This window comes from Orcinus orca, chromosome 13, assembly GCF_937001465.1.
Source record: "Orcinus orca chromosome 13, mOrcOrc1.1, whole genome shotgun sequence".
Classification (NCBI taxonomy): Eukaryota; Metazoa; Chordata; class Mammalia; order Artiodactyla; family Delphinidae; genus Orcinus; species Orcinus orca.
The window spans coordinates 84,134,946-84,152,627 of NC_064571.1; the positions used below are offsets into that span (position 1 = coordinate 84,134,946).

At 39.1% G+C, this 17,682-nt stretch overlaps 1 protein-coding gene across 2 annotated transcripts in view; it reads left to right on the top strand.

The window, feature by feature from the left end:
* The window catches only part of NOL10 (nucleolar protein 10), an 87,551-nt gene that overhangs the window by 51,335 nt on the left and 18,534 nt on the right, over nt 1-17,682 (top strand). For both annotated transcript variants that reach the window (XM_004274885.4, XM_033437442.2), the window contains 4 exons: nt 5,830-5,956; nt 9,575-9,654; nt 9,853-9,951; nt 10,998-11,087. In XM_004274885.4, the coding sequence (XP_004274933.1) occupies nt 5,830-5,956; nt 9,575-9,654; nt 9,853-9,951; nt 10,998-11,087 (396 nt within the window). The remainder of the gene's footprint in view (nt 1-5,829; nt 5,957-9,574; nt 9,655-9,852; nt 9,952-10,997; nt 11,088-17,682) is intronic.

Below are 17,682 nucleotides of genomic sequence, written 5' to 3' on the forward strand. Positions count from 1 at the left end.
AGTTAGTGCGCCATTGAATTGTTAGCTTGGGGTGTCCTGTCCTCCCCTAACCCTTGAGTATAGATGCTCTGTCGCATGCTTGTTTGTACTCATAGGGCATTGCATAGATTAACTCTTGGTTTGTCAGCTGATACGGACAGAATGGCAAAGGTGATCTTTTTCTTTATCACCTGGCCTTATTTTATTATCATTTATTTCAGTGCCTAAACTGCTTTTCAAAAAGTGAATTGAAAAAAATTGAAATCATGGCAGATAATAATTTTTCTCCTTTTTAAAATAAATATTTTAAAATGTTGAAACTAAATTGCTCTTTTGCTGATCTGATTTTTAGGAATGAGAGAACAAAGTACTACAAGTAGAGTACCTTTAAATGACTCATAATTACTCACGCAAATACATGTAAACTTGGATACGCAATTAGGCAGCTCATTATGTTGCAAATGCAGTTACATGCTTAAATTCGTGGCCACTCCCTTGGCTCACCCAGCTGTCTCTCCTCTTTTAGGCTTATTTATGACCGGTTATTAGTAAGCCCCAGCTGTCAGAATTTTAAAATACATGCTGGTACTAGTGGTGCTGTTCAACTAATAATAGAGGGAAAGTTTGAAAAGGAAGTTTGCCTTTGAGTTTGTGTATTGCAGAGTTGGTCATCTTAGTTGGCAAAATCCCGTTCTCTTCTGGAGATACAGGCTATACATTTAGAAAAATTATGATTAATCGTAATAGTGGTTAACGATAGTTACATTATAGTATACCCGCATCATCTCTGATCTGCAATTCTGAAATCCAAAAAGCCCTGAATTTTTTTTTTTTTATAACTGATCAGTGGCAAAACCTGAATCGCTTCATTAGGACTCAAATCTGACATGTAATGATGAGGCTCTTTCTAGTCTATTTATCCACATCACCGGTATGAAGATGTGTAGATTTTGCCGCAGAGAACTATTAACGTGTTTGATTATGGACCACTGACCCAGACCCCACTGAAGATTTTACATAAAAGCACTATACGTACTGTGTTACCTTTTGAAAATGCAGAAGATTCTAAGGTTTCAAATGCTTTTTGGCCCCAGTAGTTTCTTCTTCTTCTTCCTCTTCTTTTAATATTTATTTATTTATTTGGCTGCGTTGGGTCTTAGTTGCGGCACCGCGGGATCTTCATTGCGGCGTGCGGGATCTTTCGTTGCAGCACACGGGCTTCTCTCTAGTTGTGGAGCACCGGGTTCCAGCACGTGTGGGCTCAGTAGTTGCGGTGCTTAGGCTTAGTTGCCCCATGGCATGTGGGATCTTAGTTCCCCGATCAGGGATCAAACCCGCATACCCTGCACTGGAAGGTGGATTCTTAACCACTGGACAACCAGGGAAGTCCCTGGCCCCAGTTATTTCTGATAAAGAGTTATGGCCTTATAGTGAGAGCAACAGATTTCAGGTTAGATGTGGGTTAAAATTCTAATGGGGAAACTTTAACTGATACATGTTAGAACACTTGGATATATTACATACAGTTAAAGTTTCCCATTTTTGTTCGAAGTTATTGTGAAAAAAGAAAAAAGTTATTTATTGTGTGTTGATGCAGTACTACCAAATGGAGTAATTAAGAATTTTCTTAGTTACTAAGGTTTTTAAAATTGTTTTTAAATCATTAGTTTAAAAGTGAAGGGACTTCCCTGGTGGCGTGGTGGTTGAGAATCCACCTGCCAGTGCAGGGGACATGGGTTCGATCCCTGGTCCGGGAAGATCCCATGTGCCTCGAGGCAACTAAGCCCGTGTGATGCAACTACTGAGCCTGCACTGTAGTGCCCACGAGCCACAACTGCTGAGCCCATGTGGCACAACTACTGAAGCCCGTGCACCTAGAGCCCGTGCTCCACAACAAGAGAGAAGCCACCGCAATGAGAAGCCCGCGCACCGCAACGAAGAGCAGCCCCCGCTCGTCACAAATAGAGAAAGCCTGTGAACAGCAACGAAGACCCAACACAGCCAAAAAATAAATTTATTTTTAAAAGTCAGGGTAACAATTTCATATTTAATTGCTGTGCTATATTATCAGTGATTTTCATATAAATAGGAAATACTAAGTAGCATTATAAGTAAATGGGAAAAATTATGGCATCTATATTGAATTAGTACAGTTTGGTTCTTTGTCTCTAATGATATTAATAATACTTTGTTGTTATTTTAATCACCCTTGATCTGTTAAAACCATCCATCCAGTAATCCCCAGTCCTTATTTCTGCCTTAACCCAGCTTTAGGATGTGGCACAGTGGTTTTTCAAAAGAATGGGGGAAGGGGTACCCTCTTCTGTCAACTCCCTAAGAATCTTAATATTCATCGTCTGTCTCCCCACCCTTAGTCATTTTTGTCCATTACCAGAATATATGAGAATTTTGAGGTTTTAAATTAAGCATATGTAATTAACATCTTAAAGGTAGATTGTAATCATACAGGCAGATGAGCTTGGGCACATGGCGTGTATTTTCATGTACCTTAAAATTGGTTCTTTTGCCCAAACGGATTAGAGCAAGTAGATACTTGGCTGCATTTCAGTCAAGGCCTTCCCAAAGCACACTGATAAAGATTCTTTCCTATTTTGGAGGACCAAGTATTTCTGTTTAAATTGATTGATATGATTGTCATTAAAGTTGCTGAGGGACCCACAGTATCCCTTTATAGCAGTTTGATGAGTCCGTGTCCAATTCTCTACTTTTACTGACCTGTGACTTTAAGAAATTCTTATAAAAAGTGGAAAGTCATTAACAGATAACTGAAGTTTAAAATAGAACAGTCTTTACCAAGTTTCTGAAACAAAACTCTTCTGGTGCATAAAAATGTAGATAATCAAGCAATAATCAGTTTTGACTGCGGTACAGAATATAGCAATGTAATGACACTACAGAAAACCTGGAAACTTCTGACGTAGTAGTAATAGTACACCAATTGTTAAAAAAGATGTTTTCTTCAAGTTGTAAAGCCTGAAATTTAAGAATAAATTAATATATTTTTACATATTCGTTGAAGGATTAACATATTTTATGAATAAAGACCGAGGAATTTTTACACATGAATTAATATTGTGGTCTTTATAGGTACATCAGAGCTGTGCACGTGGTTAAACCCTCCTTATTAGTTAAGCCAACCACTGTTTTTGCAACTTAGTGGTAGACCTTTGAGGAAAGCTCTGATGCGGATAAAACCTTCAGTGAATACCAGTTAAATCAGTAATTTGAACTTTGTTATGGTTATTCTGATTTTTTTCTCTGAGTAGGAAGTAGGGAAACGTGATTAATAATCAACCCATTAGACTTAGTTTTGTTTTTGATGGAAATATTTCCTCCTGTAAAATTTAATGGCCATGAATTTGATTGCAGAGATTATTTTCCATAACCAGAGCTGTCCCTGGAGAGGCAATTTGAAACAGTTTCATTAGAATCCAGGTAACTGTCAAAAAGAGTGTTGTGGAACATTATAAAAAAGGGCCATGTGAAAGTAAGTTCAGATCTGGTCTGATATTTTAGTATTCCTACCCCTCATCCCCCAAGAAAAGTCAGTAAACACAGTGTAATCTTTTCATTGTCTTTGAAGCCCATGTTTATGACTGATTTAAGGTTTAAAGGTGAAACTACTTTATTATGAGGTCCTTTGGTACCAGTACCCCCTTGCATAGGAGGCAAAATAAATCCCGACTTTCACCAAAAAGTGTTCTTATATCCAGTAATTTTATGGTGAGGTATTTGAATGTTTTTATCTGAGTAAGGACAACTAGACAACTTTAAAAATACTTTTGCCAAAGTAAACCCTTTAAGTCTTCATGCCTTGTGCAGTGGAATTCATGAATGCATTTATACATGTTTTATGTGTGACTAGATTTATTTATGAAACACTTATTGAACACCTACTACTTGGCAGGCAATGTTCTAGGTACTGGAAATTAAGCACTTAAAACAGATGAAGTTTAAACCCTCCCATGAGAACAATTTCTTGAGGATTTTACATTCTAGAAAAGTGCTGAGCGTTAGTGTACTTTCTTCCTCTCTAAAAGAGGAGACGATTGCTGTCCTCAGGTCATACACCAGTACATGGTCGAGCTTTGCTTTTGCATATTTGTGACTGATGGGAAGCAGATACCCTGTAGTTGCAGGTGCCTAAACTCTCACTCTCAGAAGGTGCCCCCCGTGGTTTTCCTAGCTTGCTCACGTGCTCATTCTAACCGGAAGTCCTTTCAAATATACTTACTGAGTGTCCCAACCCGGCCTGTTTCATCCAGCCCTCGCCGTCTTCCACGTGGATTCAGCAGAATCTCAGTTCATTGCTTTAAACGGCTGAGTGTGTGCTCATGTGCACGTGTGTGTGCATGCACAAACCATCTGCTGCAGTTAGGTTTCTAACTCCTTGGGGAGTAAGAGGATAGTGGGGACTTTGGTTTAGCACCGTGCTTTATGTGTAGTAGCAATTAATATCGATATTTGTCGACTTCAAGCTACTGTCCTAAAATTGCTTAAAATCACAGCAGTTTCTTTAAAGTGGTCTACATTGAATTTTTTTAAAAATACCTTTCATTTCTTGAAGGTTTGTCTTTTATGGTTAGTCTAACCACTTAGCATATCAAGACCTTTACCTCTGTTTTAAAAATTGTACAGATTATGCAAGTAAGAAAATTCTCCATGGGACTTTTTACTGCTCATTAAGAGTTGTTTTTCATGTTCCTGAGCCCCATAGCCTTTGGCAGGAGTGGTGGGATCACCCTCTCTAATCAGGCAAAATAATAGAATTAATTAGTACGGCTGTATCTTACATTTACTTTTTTTTTTTTTTTAAAATGGTTGAAGAGGGTGTTGGGGGCTGTCTTCCTTTGTTATAACTCTCTTCCTCCTACCTTCCCTTCTCCAAAAAGTTGAAGCTAGATTTAATAATTTCCATTATGAGTTTTGTTTTTTTTCCTCTGTATGATTGATTACTGTCAAAATACACAGGCAAGAAGTCATTGGAAGTTCCGTTTTGTAAGAACCCAGAGTTCTCTCTTCTGAAAGCCTGCACCGTGAGAGAGGGTTTCAGTAGCTTGGCTCTCCCGCTGAGTGTTATTTCTTTTGGGATAAGCGTTGACCTCAATGCGTGAGGCATCTGCTGGGAAAGATTTGTACCAAGGGCAAAAGCGTAAGAAGCAATCACGGTATTTTATGGAAGTGATTGGGTTACAAATTGAAGTATTCATATTTTATTACTTGGTTATAAATTCTGTTCAATCCTTTGTTCCTCAGCCTTTTATTGGGACTGATTGTGGATCCTGGCAGCCCATTTTAGGTTAAATCTAAAGAATTCTGTATACAGAATTTTAATTTTTAATCAATTAAATGAAGTGGGCCATACAAGATAGAATGTAATTATCAAGTGATTAGTTGAAAACCCTTAAAAAGGGTAATTCTCAGTTTGGACTTTCGTCATGAGTGGCAAACAAAAGGTCTGATATGCCAAGTGTGCTTTTGTAGATTCTAGTACTGTTTTGAATGAAAGAGATAATAGAATTATAGATGGATGTTACTATTACTACCTGAATTATTATTTATATTTTCATAGTTCTCATGTAAGAATATTCATTAATATTGTTGTGTCCCAGACTGAGATTTTTCCCTTATAGGACTAAGTTCTCCCTACTCTGTTTTTTCTCTTCCATTATAGACTTGATTATGCATATTGCAGTTGTTTCTCAGTACTTCTGATAGAATCAAGGATTTTTAAATTATATAAATATAACACGAAATCTGGTTGTAAAATAACTCTTAGTTCACATGATTAGAATGTACATTTGCTAACCTTCTAATCAACGCCGGCAGGTTTTGGGTCCTGCTCCCAGGTGGTGTTCCTTCTTAGACAACTTGACAGAAGAACTGGAAGAGAATCCAGAAAGCACAGTTTATGATGATTACAAATTTGTCACCAAGAAGGACCTTGAAAATTTAGGTAAAAAAAATTATGATGAAATGTTTATAAGATTATTTCTACTTGTTTTTGTTTTGAGTTTTGAACATTAGAAGCGATGGAGTCACATTTATCTGATTTTCCAAATCTCTTTCTGACAAATCAGACATTAAACTTAGTATATATAATCTCTGCTTAGAAAAAGATTCAGATAAATTCAACCTACTGAGGCTTTTTTGTATCTTAAATGAGGAATAATTTTTTTAACCTACCACCTATGTATAGGAAAAGTCTCAGTCAAGGGAGCAGTGACTTTCAAGTACTATTTGAATATAATAAGATTTTGAGAAATCTCAGAGACTGCACGGAAATGATTTTTGTCCCCCTGTAGGTTTGCTTATTAAAAGACCTAATCCAAAACTTAGAATCCATAGATTGAATCCTCAAATATGTAGAACCTTAACAGTTACTTAGGTTTAAAGAATACAAACCAAGAAATGCTTCTTAATAATGGCCAACATTTAAAATAGGGCTTACACGTGCCAGGCTGAATGTTTTATATACAACTCATTTAATCCTCACAGCTATGGAGTGGAATGTTTTATATAAAACATCTGAATGTTTTATATACAACTCATTTAATCCTCACAGCTGTGGAGTGGATACTATTATGATTTCATTTTATAGGTAAAGAAACTGAGGCACAGAAAGATTTTTTTTTTTTTTCCCAGAAAGATTAAAGCAACTTGCCAAAGGCTTCAGTGGTTGGTAAATGTGAGGGTTAGTTTTAAACTTAGAGTCCATGCTCTTAACCTCAGCCATACTGACCCCTCTGAAGAACATATTTATCTTAGTTGACTAGTACTGGTTTGTAGGATAACAAGACTAGGTTTTGCTAATCTTGTTCTATTGTTGGGAAAAGGCTGCATAGCAAATTACTGAGAATGGGAAAACTTAGAGGATCCGTTCTCCACAAGCCTAGGCAGCTTAGTTGTCTTTAGAACAAATAGAGGTACTATAGCAGTTAGATGCTAAAAGAAAATAGAATCATATAACAAATAGATTAGAAGAGAGATTCTTAAATTCTATTTTTAAACTATATCTTTTAGCACAGTTAATCCAGGCAGAATTATTTTCTACCAGCTACCACCAAAATAATTCTTTAAATTTTAATGTGTTTAAAAAGAAAAGAGTTGTATTTAGCCTTTTAAAAATATGACTTTTGGATGAAATAGGGTGAACTAAGTCTTCCTACTGAAGTGCCTCCTTACACACCCCCAGCGTGATTTTTGCAGTCTGCTTGCGTCACACTCACCCGCCTTCTTAAATTGGAGACTAGAAAGTCATTGCTATTTTGTGGATTTTTAAAAACTACTGTGTTTAGTATACTTTGGGTGTTTTTTCAGTCTCTTCACTGTGTTTATTTTGGGTGAGGAAGGCAGTGATAAAGGTTTAGATACGTTTTGTTAAAATGCATTCACACTGCCTATTTTTAAAACTATGGAAATAGATATTCAACAAAATAAGTTATACTAGAAATCATCTTCATGTAAATTAGTAATATCTTTTAATACTAAATGAGCCATTGGTTATAATTTTTCAACAGATTTTACGATATATATAAAACCTTTTTAAATAATTTATGTTAAAGTAAAAATAAGGCCATGTAACTAACTTCCCTTATTTCTTAAGATTATAGCATTGAATACTTGCAAGTTCTGACATTTCCCAATTATGGCCTTTAGCAGGTCCTATACCGTGTTTCATGGGCCACTGTGTATGCAGTGCTGGATGGGTAGCATTGTGGCTGATATCATGGGCATTAGAGATGGGCTGACATGGGCTCACATCCCATGACTAATAGCTCTATGACTTGGCCAATTTACTTAACCTCATTGTGCCTTGGTTTCCTCATCTATAAAATGGCAATAGTAATGGTACCTACCCATAGGGTTGCTTGGAGAATGAATCAGATAATGCTTGAAAAGTACTCAGCACAGTTTTGAAACATAATACGTAAATGTTACCTATCATTTTAAGAGTTTTGTGGCCAATAAGTTTGAGAAATGTTAGGTTAAGCCAATATAAATCAGTTTCTCTACTTATGGACTTCTTTGAGCCTTTAATGCCATCATACACTATAAATCTCCAGGAGTGGGAGGAGAATATGAAACAGTTCCCAAACTTAACTTGATCATAGAACCTCTTCTTCCTCAAAGATCTCTTGGGACTAGTGTTCTGTGGAGCTAATGATGAGAAAAGCTGCTGCTCCTGCCAGATTCTCTGTGTAGAGTTGTTTGAATATGAAAAGCTTTCTCCTGGAATGGGAGTAATGCTGGGCCATAAATATAAATTTTATATACCTAACAGAGGAAACAAAAAATTAGGAGCACACATGTGCAGGTACCTAAATGCAGATTGTTATGCATTGGACATTTCATTAAGGTTCAGCCCTCCCTCCCCCCGACCCCCCTACCGCCTTTTAAGTTTCTCCTGTGCAAATCCAAACCCTGTGGTTTTATTAACCTAATGAATTCCAGGAAAGTATTTTTCTGACCAAGTCTTATTACTTTATGAGATTATCCTAAATTTAATTTTGCCTTTTGATGTTATTCTGTAATGTGTACTGTTCTGTACATCTATGTGATTTTCCTAGTAAGTGATTTTTAGGTCTGGAGCGATGTTTATTTCTAAAATTTGGAAATCAGGGTAATGTTTTCCTTGGAAACGTAGTCACTTAGTATAATACCAACTAAAGCTGCCTTTTATGTGAGTATGTCATAGGTGGTCTTATTCTGAAGATAAATAGTCTCATAACCTTTCTCTGTGTAAATATTTGCAATTAATAAACAATTGCTGTGACACATAGGCAGAGCATCCTTATGTGACCACCAGTAGCACTAATTGTAAATGAAATCTAAATCTAGGAAACCCTGTGAAAGATACTGTTTAAAGCTTCCAAACACTGATTGGCATTGAACTTTTAATTCATCCATGATGAAGTATGTCTGTATATAATATATATGTTGGTATAAATTTGCCAAAAGCTGTTCTTTTGGGGGAAAAACATGCCCTGTCTACATTACTGTTGTGACAGTGTCCTATGTTTTTGGAAATTATGGGCCATAACAGTGGTCTCCCCCCAACCCCAGCACTGTTCCTACTTGGCAGTTTGAAAGTTGACAACCTAGCGTTGATCTCAGCATTTTTTGTTTGTTTGGGCTTTTTTTTTGGCCGCACTGCACGGCATGCGGGAGCTTATCAGGGATCAAACCTGTGCCCCTGCCGTGGAAGCGTGGAGTCTTAACCACTGGACCGCCCGGGAAGTGCCCTAAGTGTTATTTTTAAAGTTAAACTATAGCTCATGGAACCCAAAATTCTGAGAACCACTTGTATAGGGAACCCTTCGTTACTTACCTGTCATAGTTCATAAAGACCTTGCCATCATTTTTATGCTTAGTATTGCATTAAAAAGAAGTAAGGATGATATTGCTGAAGCAGAGTAAAATTTTCTTTGCAATTATTGAAGAAGATCAGTAATTCTGATCCTTAAATTTTTACTCAGAAGTGAACTTACCATCAAATTGTTGTCATGAAAGATCGTTGAGTTTTAATCAAGATTTCATAAAGATCTGCCCTCTTTTGATTAACTTTGCCCAGGGCTCACGCATCTCATTGGATCACCTTTTCTCCGGGCATATATGCATGGATTTTTCATGGATATAAGACTCTACCACAGGGTAAGTACAGAACTACAGTTATTTTAGGTGATAAATAAAAGCACTCTGTAGCCATTTCTTCTCTTACTTTCGTTTTTATAAAACATACTTAAGATTTGTAAGCGATCTGTCTGTTCTTTGGCATGATAGTCATGCTGTATATGAGACATGCTGCTAAATACAATTCTCTTATTTTTAATTTTTTTCCACTTTGAAAAGGTGAAATTGATGGTAAATCCATTTGCTTTTGAAGAATATAGGAAAGATAAGATCCGACAGAAGATAGAAGAAACACGAGCACAGAGAGTCCAATTAAAGGTAAATATTGTAGTCAGCATTGAATCTACTAGAGAAAGGTACTTCACTTGTATTTTATTTATTATTCGAAGAAACCTGCCATCCATTTCTTAGTTTTTCCATCCCTAGTTTACGTCTTTTACTAATATTTCTGGTATATTTTATTTGTTGTGAGGGTGGATACTCTGTACAGTTTTATCATTATAGACTCTATGGTAATGGTATTGTGGGAAAATAATGCCAGGTGAGCTGAGAGTGTCAGTCCTACCAGGAAAACATGATGCTATTTTCAAATAGGGATATAGATTTTGGAGTGTTGGTGCTTTGCTAATCCCCATTTCTTTCTGACATTTGGGAGTGTCTTAGGCTAGCTGTTTGGGTCATGGGAAATGGTCATTAGACTGTGCCAGGGCCCAGACAGGAATCAGGCCACACTAATTCTATTAACGGAGGGAATTTAATGTAAAGAATTGTTACCCAGGTATTAGAGAACTGAAAAGGCAAAAATACTGAGGTATTGATAAGAGAGGCCGTGGCTTCAGGGAGCAGCTAACACTCCAGGGCTGGGCGGCAGGAGAGAGGCAGGCCTGAGAGCTGGGACTCAGACCTCCGTGGAGGGCTGACAGCTGGCGCTGGGGTTCCCGAGGTAGGATGAGGCTGTTCCGGGAGCGTGGGAGAACCACAAAATGGACTCCCTGCTCTGCTGGAGCCACCTGTTGTTGCCAGGACAACGAAGCGTTGATGGGTGACGTCGCGCCAACGGCAAGCAGAGGGGAAGCGCAAACCCCATCTCCTTCTGCCTTCCGACTGAGGTCAGCCACCAAGTGATACAATCATTTCTAACTGGACATTGTTTAAAACACATGCACACACTCTCAGTGCAAAAGACTAGTGACAGGTTTTTCCTTTTTCCAGATTATTTGTTAAGTTTTTAAAAGCAGTGAGTGTGTGTATATTGGCCACAGGTCAGGCTAGGATGTGGAGTCCTCCTGTCCCTGCTTTTCGCTTTAACCTTTAAAGCTAAATTGTAGGTGTTTCAGTACAGTTTTTTTTTTCACCTCTACTAGAAATTGCCAAAAGTTAACAAAGAGCTGGCACTTAAATTAATTGAGGAAGAGGAGGAAAAGCAAAGATCTACATGGAAAAAGAAGGTTAAGGTAAGATTTTATAAGGCAGAGAAAATACTGATAAATTGTTTCTCCACTTTCTTGACAGTAACTTGTATCTTTTTTCTTTTTACTTTAAAAATGCATTTAGTTTTCTGTTTTCCTTGCTTTTAAGATAGTATGTGCTCAATATGGGAATTTTGTAGAAAAGAATATAAAGAAAGTCACCCATATAATTCTATCCAAAGGCATCATTAATATTTTAGTGAATTTCCTTCCTGTCTTATTTATCTTAAAATTATAAACTATAATAGCAGGATACTACTGTATATATAAAATATTTATCCTGGTTCTATAAAATAACACACATAGCTTCCCATTTTTATTAAAAATTCTTTCGTAAATATTTTTGAGAGCTGCGTATTTTATCTTGTGCATGTATTTTAAGTAATCCTTTTATTGTTCAGTATTGAGTTTGTTTATTGTTTTTCTCTGTACTAACTAGGTTTGTTTATAACTTCACAAGTAACCAGTTTTCATTTAGACTTGGCGTCATTGGGACTGTGCACTCCTATGAATACTGCTCTCTACATTCCGTTCCTAATGTAAAATAGAGAAAGATCGGCTGTAAACTAAATAAGGGTCAATGCTTCATTTAGCTGATGTTGTCAAGACAGGAGGAGATTTTTCTGATTTTCCCGGATATGCGAAGGCTTCCTCGTTCCTCCCCAGTGCTGTTTTCTCACCTGCTTAGATCAGGCAGGCAGATGACCAAGATGGGCTGTTCTCTGGAATGAGGTGTAAAGATCCGATCTCTCCTGCAAGCCTGCAGGACCTGCCTGAGTAGATAGATGGCCGAACCTCGTATCTGGGCCAGCTGTGTTGAGCTCTCAGGAGGGGATTGTTTGCTTGTTTATTCTTTCTCGGTTCTCTCTCTAGTTTTTAGCCAGGTAAGTGAACGGGAGATAAGTGAGCTCTTCATGTGTTAATTTTTGTACCATTCTCTTCAGTGACGTCAAGGGACTGCAACTAAAGGGTCTTGAGTCTGGCCCCCTTGCTAACTAGTTGTGTCATCATGGGTGATCCTCAGCTTCACTGGGTCATAGCTTGTTCTTCTCTAAGATGCAGGAATAGGACCAGCGAGGGGCGTTCCCGGTGCCATGAACGGGTTCACTCTCACTGTTCCCTCCGTCATCCTTGGCCTCCTCATTCTTTCTGCATCCTCTTATCCTGGTCTGTTCGCTTCTTTTAATATGCTGTTTTTTTCCCTTCTTTTTCCAATTCTTTTAAATTTATTTTTTATTGGGGTATAGTTGTTTTACAGCGTTGTGTTAGTTTCTGCTGTACATGGAAGTGGAGTTCCCTGTGCTATACAGCAGGTTCTCATTAGTTATCTATTTTATACATATTAGTGTACATGAATCAATCCCAATCTCCCAGTTCATCCCACCCCCACACACACAAGTAAGTACATAGATGGCTTTTACATTTCTACTTTGATTACATGAATAGTATACCAATGTTGAAACAATGACTTAAACTTGTTATATGAATTTATACCTCTATATGCTATGGCTGTGCACCTTCCTGCTTTACATCAGTGTATTAAGTATATATGTATATCTTAAAATGTTTAAAATGTAAGTGCTTCCTGTACCTTGACTTTCTCCTCAGAGTATTCACATTGATTTATTTTCTTTCTTCCTTTCTTTCTTCCTTTCTTTCTCCTTTCTTCCTTCCTTCCTTCCTTCCTTTCTTTCTCTTTCTTTCTTTAATAAATTTATTTATATTTATTTATATATGTGTTGGATCTTCGTTGCTGTGCACGGGCTTTTTCTCTAGTCGTGGTGAGCGGGGGCTACTCTTCATTGCAGCGTGTGGGCTTCTCATTGCAGTGGCTTCTCTTGTTGCGGAGCATGGGCTCTAGGCACGCGGGCTTCAGTAGTTGCGGCACACAAGCTCAGTAGTTGTGGCTCACGGGCTCTAGAGCACAGGCTCAGTAGTTGTGGTGCATGGGCTTAGTTGCCCTGCGGCATGTGGGATCTTCCTGGACCAGGGATCGAACCCGTGTCCCCTGTATTGACAGGCGGATTCTTAACCACTGCGCCACCAGGGAAGTCCCCACATTGATTGTCTTGTTAGCCCAGCCTGAGGATGGTTAGGGAGGTAACCTTTCAGCTTTATATGTCCTTCTGCAAGCTTAATGGAAGTGGTCTTTGGATTTACATGCCCTAAAGTTTCAGTAGGGAGGGAGTGAAGCTAATTTAGGCTGCAGATGTATTCTATGTTTTATGCTTATGAGTCTTTATTACATTTAATGTTATAGAGAGCAGGGCACTTAAAATTTAATTTTGATACTTTGTGCAGCACGGCATACACAGTTCAGGATCCTTTTTAAAGGCCTTATGATTGTGGAGATGTGGGGGAAGCGCCCTTTTCTCACCATCCCCCCATCTGCCTCACAGGCTTTCGTTGAGGTTAGGGACGGCCGGAAGAGATGGAGAACACAGGCGGCCCTTGCTGTGCACATTAGTGCAGGATGGTAACAACGACCCTGGGAGCTGAAAACGTGCAAAGTGATCTGTAGAGTCAATGGGAAAATCATGGTTGTCTGTGCCTTTAAGACAGTTTCAGTCAAAACATTTATAGGGTTATCCTGTAAAGAATCATCAGACCATGTGCTATTTCTACTGCAAGTGCAAAGAGGAAGAACCTTGGAAATTCTTATCTTCTTCCATCAAGCAGTTTCCCTTCAGCTGTTGGAAGCTGGAAGCACGGTGTCTGTAGCTGTGTGAACTGTAGAACCCTGCCAGAGAGCGGCGTTTGTACAGTGTGCTCATCTGCCCTTAGTGGCTTGCTGACCCAAGTCAGGCTCCATTACCAGAGCTCAGTTTCTTTCCAGAAATACTTAAATATAGTCATCTAAAAATCTGAGTCTGTTATTAGACAGTTTGTATGATTTGTTTAACAGTTTTATCTAATTAAAATGACCTGGGGAATTCCCTGGCGGTCCAGTGGTTAGGACTTCACACTTTCACTGCCAGGGCCTGGGTTCGACCCCTGGTCGGGGAACTAAGATCCCACAGGCCGCGTGGTGTGGTTTCCCCCACCCCTCCCCCAAAAAAAAGACCTTAAAAACCATTCGTGAATTAAGGAAAGACTTCTTCATTATAATTGTAAAGAAGACTTGAAGGAATTGTTAAATCCATCAGCAGTTCATTAGTCTCGTCTTTGAATTCAGCTCTTTAAACCCGCAGGAGCTTTAATAGCTCTGATAACTTCTGATTTGAAAGTCAGCATGGTGCAGTTATGTTCTGCTTTGGCTCCGGCTGAAATTTCGTGGAGGCCGACGGTGAAATATGTTCCCAGATATCACTATCACTGATAACATAATTAAAGTCTAAGATGTTTACCTTTCAGTTGATGTTGGATCTGCGGTGGCAAGTGACCCACCTCATAATGTCGCGAAACATCTGGACCTTATCCAAACTTAGAAATTTGGTAGTATTAATGGGTGGTATTTGGTATTAATTAATTTGGTGGTATTAATTCTAATTAAGAATTAATTCATTTATTCTTTCAGCTTTATTCTTTCAATCCAGGAACTTAGGTTCTACAGTACTGGGAAATTTTCTTAAAAAAAATTTTAAGTAGTCTTTCCCTGCTGTGATTCATGGTCATTTGTTCAAATTAAAGAGTGAAAGATTTGAAAAGCTGACGGGAGGCTCTGAGGTGGAGACAGGGCTCATCAGTCCTGCGTGCTGACCTGGCCTGTTTATTTGGGGAAGCGCCAAGCGGCAGCATCTCTCTGCCTTTCTCTCCACCGCTCCGAGTCTCCTGATTGGAGGGTGGTGGCCTGGCTGCCAACGTTCTGAGGACCGAGAGCTACCATCAGGAGGGCTTGGGGTGTCGGGGTGGGTGGCACCTCAGCCCCTCGCCTGCACCCCCTTGGTGCCAGGTGCTCCCCTTGCCGCCCCATGCTGTGGCCCCAGCTGGCCACGTCCTGCCCTCCAGAGAAGCCTCCCTCCAGCTGGAGACCGCGAGCGCTAGACCTTCCTTTCTTGCTTCTGCAACCTCGTCGCTCCTGTTTCCTTTCCTATCCTTCTCATCCTTAAGGATTTGTGTCTTTTTAAAGCCCCTTTTCTATTGTGTTAGTGGGGTTTTAGCAGAGATTAGAAGATGCTCATGTTCAAACCACCATCTTTACTCAGAAGTCTGCATCACCTTAATTTCATAGATATCATAGCATTGAAAGAATTAATCTGTTTTAAATGTCAAGTATTTCTCATATATGTCACTGTGTTGGGACAAAGTATTGATAATAAGCATGCTACTCAGATCTACACACAATATACTTCTTTGAGGCAGGGCTGTGGCATGAGCAATACTTTAAGATGTTTCCTAAATTCCAGGGGCAAGTGTTCGGCATGTGGACATGTGTATTTATGGGGCAGATCGCTAGCCAGACGCTCGTGAACTACTATAGAACGTCACTAACTACATCTCATCCTACTTCTTTTTTTTTTTTTTTTTTAAGACAGCTGTGAAAACAAACAGACTAGGAAACTCTGATGGAAATATTTTTACAGCTGGGTTGGAAGAGTTTGTATTTTATATTTGTTCTTCTAAGGCATACTTGTCTTTAGGCAATGCAACTTATTTGTTTTAAATTAAGGGAAAGAAGAATACTAGCCAACATATCCTTTTTTAACACATTTCTCAGTTATTTGTTAAATGTGATTATTTAATAATGCAGTAAGATGAAAAAGAAAAGATTTCCCTTGGGATTTACATATATATACATGAAACCTGAAAATGTGTAACAGGCCAATAGCTATTCATGTGGTCTTTGGCAGTATTATGTATCCTGTGTTTACAGGTAACTCTGAAATTTATCCAGATTATCCCCCTCTTCTCTCCTGAGTCCTGGTGCCTTGATATTAGGCACCTAATGTTGTCTGTCAGAATCCAGATGATGTTCTCCTTGAGCCATAGACTGAGTTAACCAGTCGTAAATGGAACATAATTTCTTTTTTTGATCTTCAAACAATTGGACTTTATTTTTTATTTATTTTTTTAACATCTTTATTGGAGTATAATTGCTTTGCAATGTTGTGTTAGTTTCTGCTTTATAACAAAGTGAATCAGTTATACATATACATATGGAACATAATTTCTTTAACTTTTCTCATGCACTGGATATTTTTTTAAGACAGTTTTTACTTTAGAACAGTTTTACGTTCACAGCGAAATCAAGAGGAGGGTACAGAGATTTCCCATATACCCCTGCCCGGACACGTGCGTAATCCCCCCTCCCCCCATTAATATCCCCCACCAGAGGGAACATTTGTTACAATCGATGGACCTACATTGATACATCGTAATCCCCGGAAGCCCACAGTTTACGTTAGGGTTTACTCTTGGGGTTGTTCACTCCACGGTTTTGGACAAATGTATAATGACACGTATCCACTATTAGGACATCAGAATATTTTCACATCCCCTCAAATCCTCTGTGCTCCACCTGTTCACCCCTTCCTCCTGAGCCCTGGCAACCACTGATCTTTTTACCGTCTCCATTGTTTTACCTTTTCTACAGGGTCATATAGTTGGGATCGTAGCCTTTTCCTGTTGGCTTCTTTCTGCTTAGTAATATGCATTTAGGGTCCCTCCATGTCTTTTTGTGGCTGAAAACCTTACTTCTTTTTAGCGCTAAATAATACTCAGTTGCTTGAATGTACCACGGTGTGCTTACTATTTAGCTACTGGGGGATGTCTTGGTTTCTTGGTACATAATTTCTTGTCCTTTATTCCACCCTATGCCTCTTTTTCTGATCATCTCCAGTGATGGATCCTGATGGATCCTGTATCACCAGCTTTCTAGTGACTTAAGCTAGACCCTTGAGAAAAATTTTTACCCCTCTTTTTCAGTCTTCCTCCTCCCATCTCATCTGTAGCCGTATCTATCAGTTCGAACTTAGAAGTGTATCTCACTATCATCCTTTCCTAAAACACCCTTAGATTCCAGTTGCCCTAATTCAGGCCCTGTCTCTTTTCCCAGCTTCCTCAAGAGGCCTCTTCGTCTTCCTCATGACTCAGGTTTCTCCCTCAACAGCCCATCATGTAGCACGCCGCTGCGGAATCGCAAAGCAGACTTCTTTTTGTCATCTGAGATTCTTTTTTTTTTTAATTAATTAATTTATTTATTATTTTGGGCTGCATTTGGTCTTCGTTGCTGCGTGCGGGCTTTCTCTAGTTGCGGCGAGCATGGGCTACTCTTTGTTGCAGTGCATGGGCTTCTCATTGCGGTAGCTTCTCTTGTTGTGGAGCACGGGCTCTAGGTGCATGGGCTGCAGTAGTTGTGGCGCGTGGGCTCAGTAGTTGTGGCTCGTGGGCTCTAGAGCACAGGCTCAGTAGTTGTGGCGCACGGGCTTAGTTGCTCCGCGGCATTTGGGACCTTCCCAGACCAGGACTCGAACCCGTGTCCCCTGCATTGGCAGGCGGATTCTTAACCACTGTGCCACCAGGGAAGCCCTGTCATCTGAGATTCTTGACGCACTTTTCTGTCTGTATCTTTCCTCCTTATCCTCTTCTTCCCTAATAGTTTCCCCTTACCTGCAGAATAATGTCACGGTATTTAAAATCC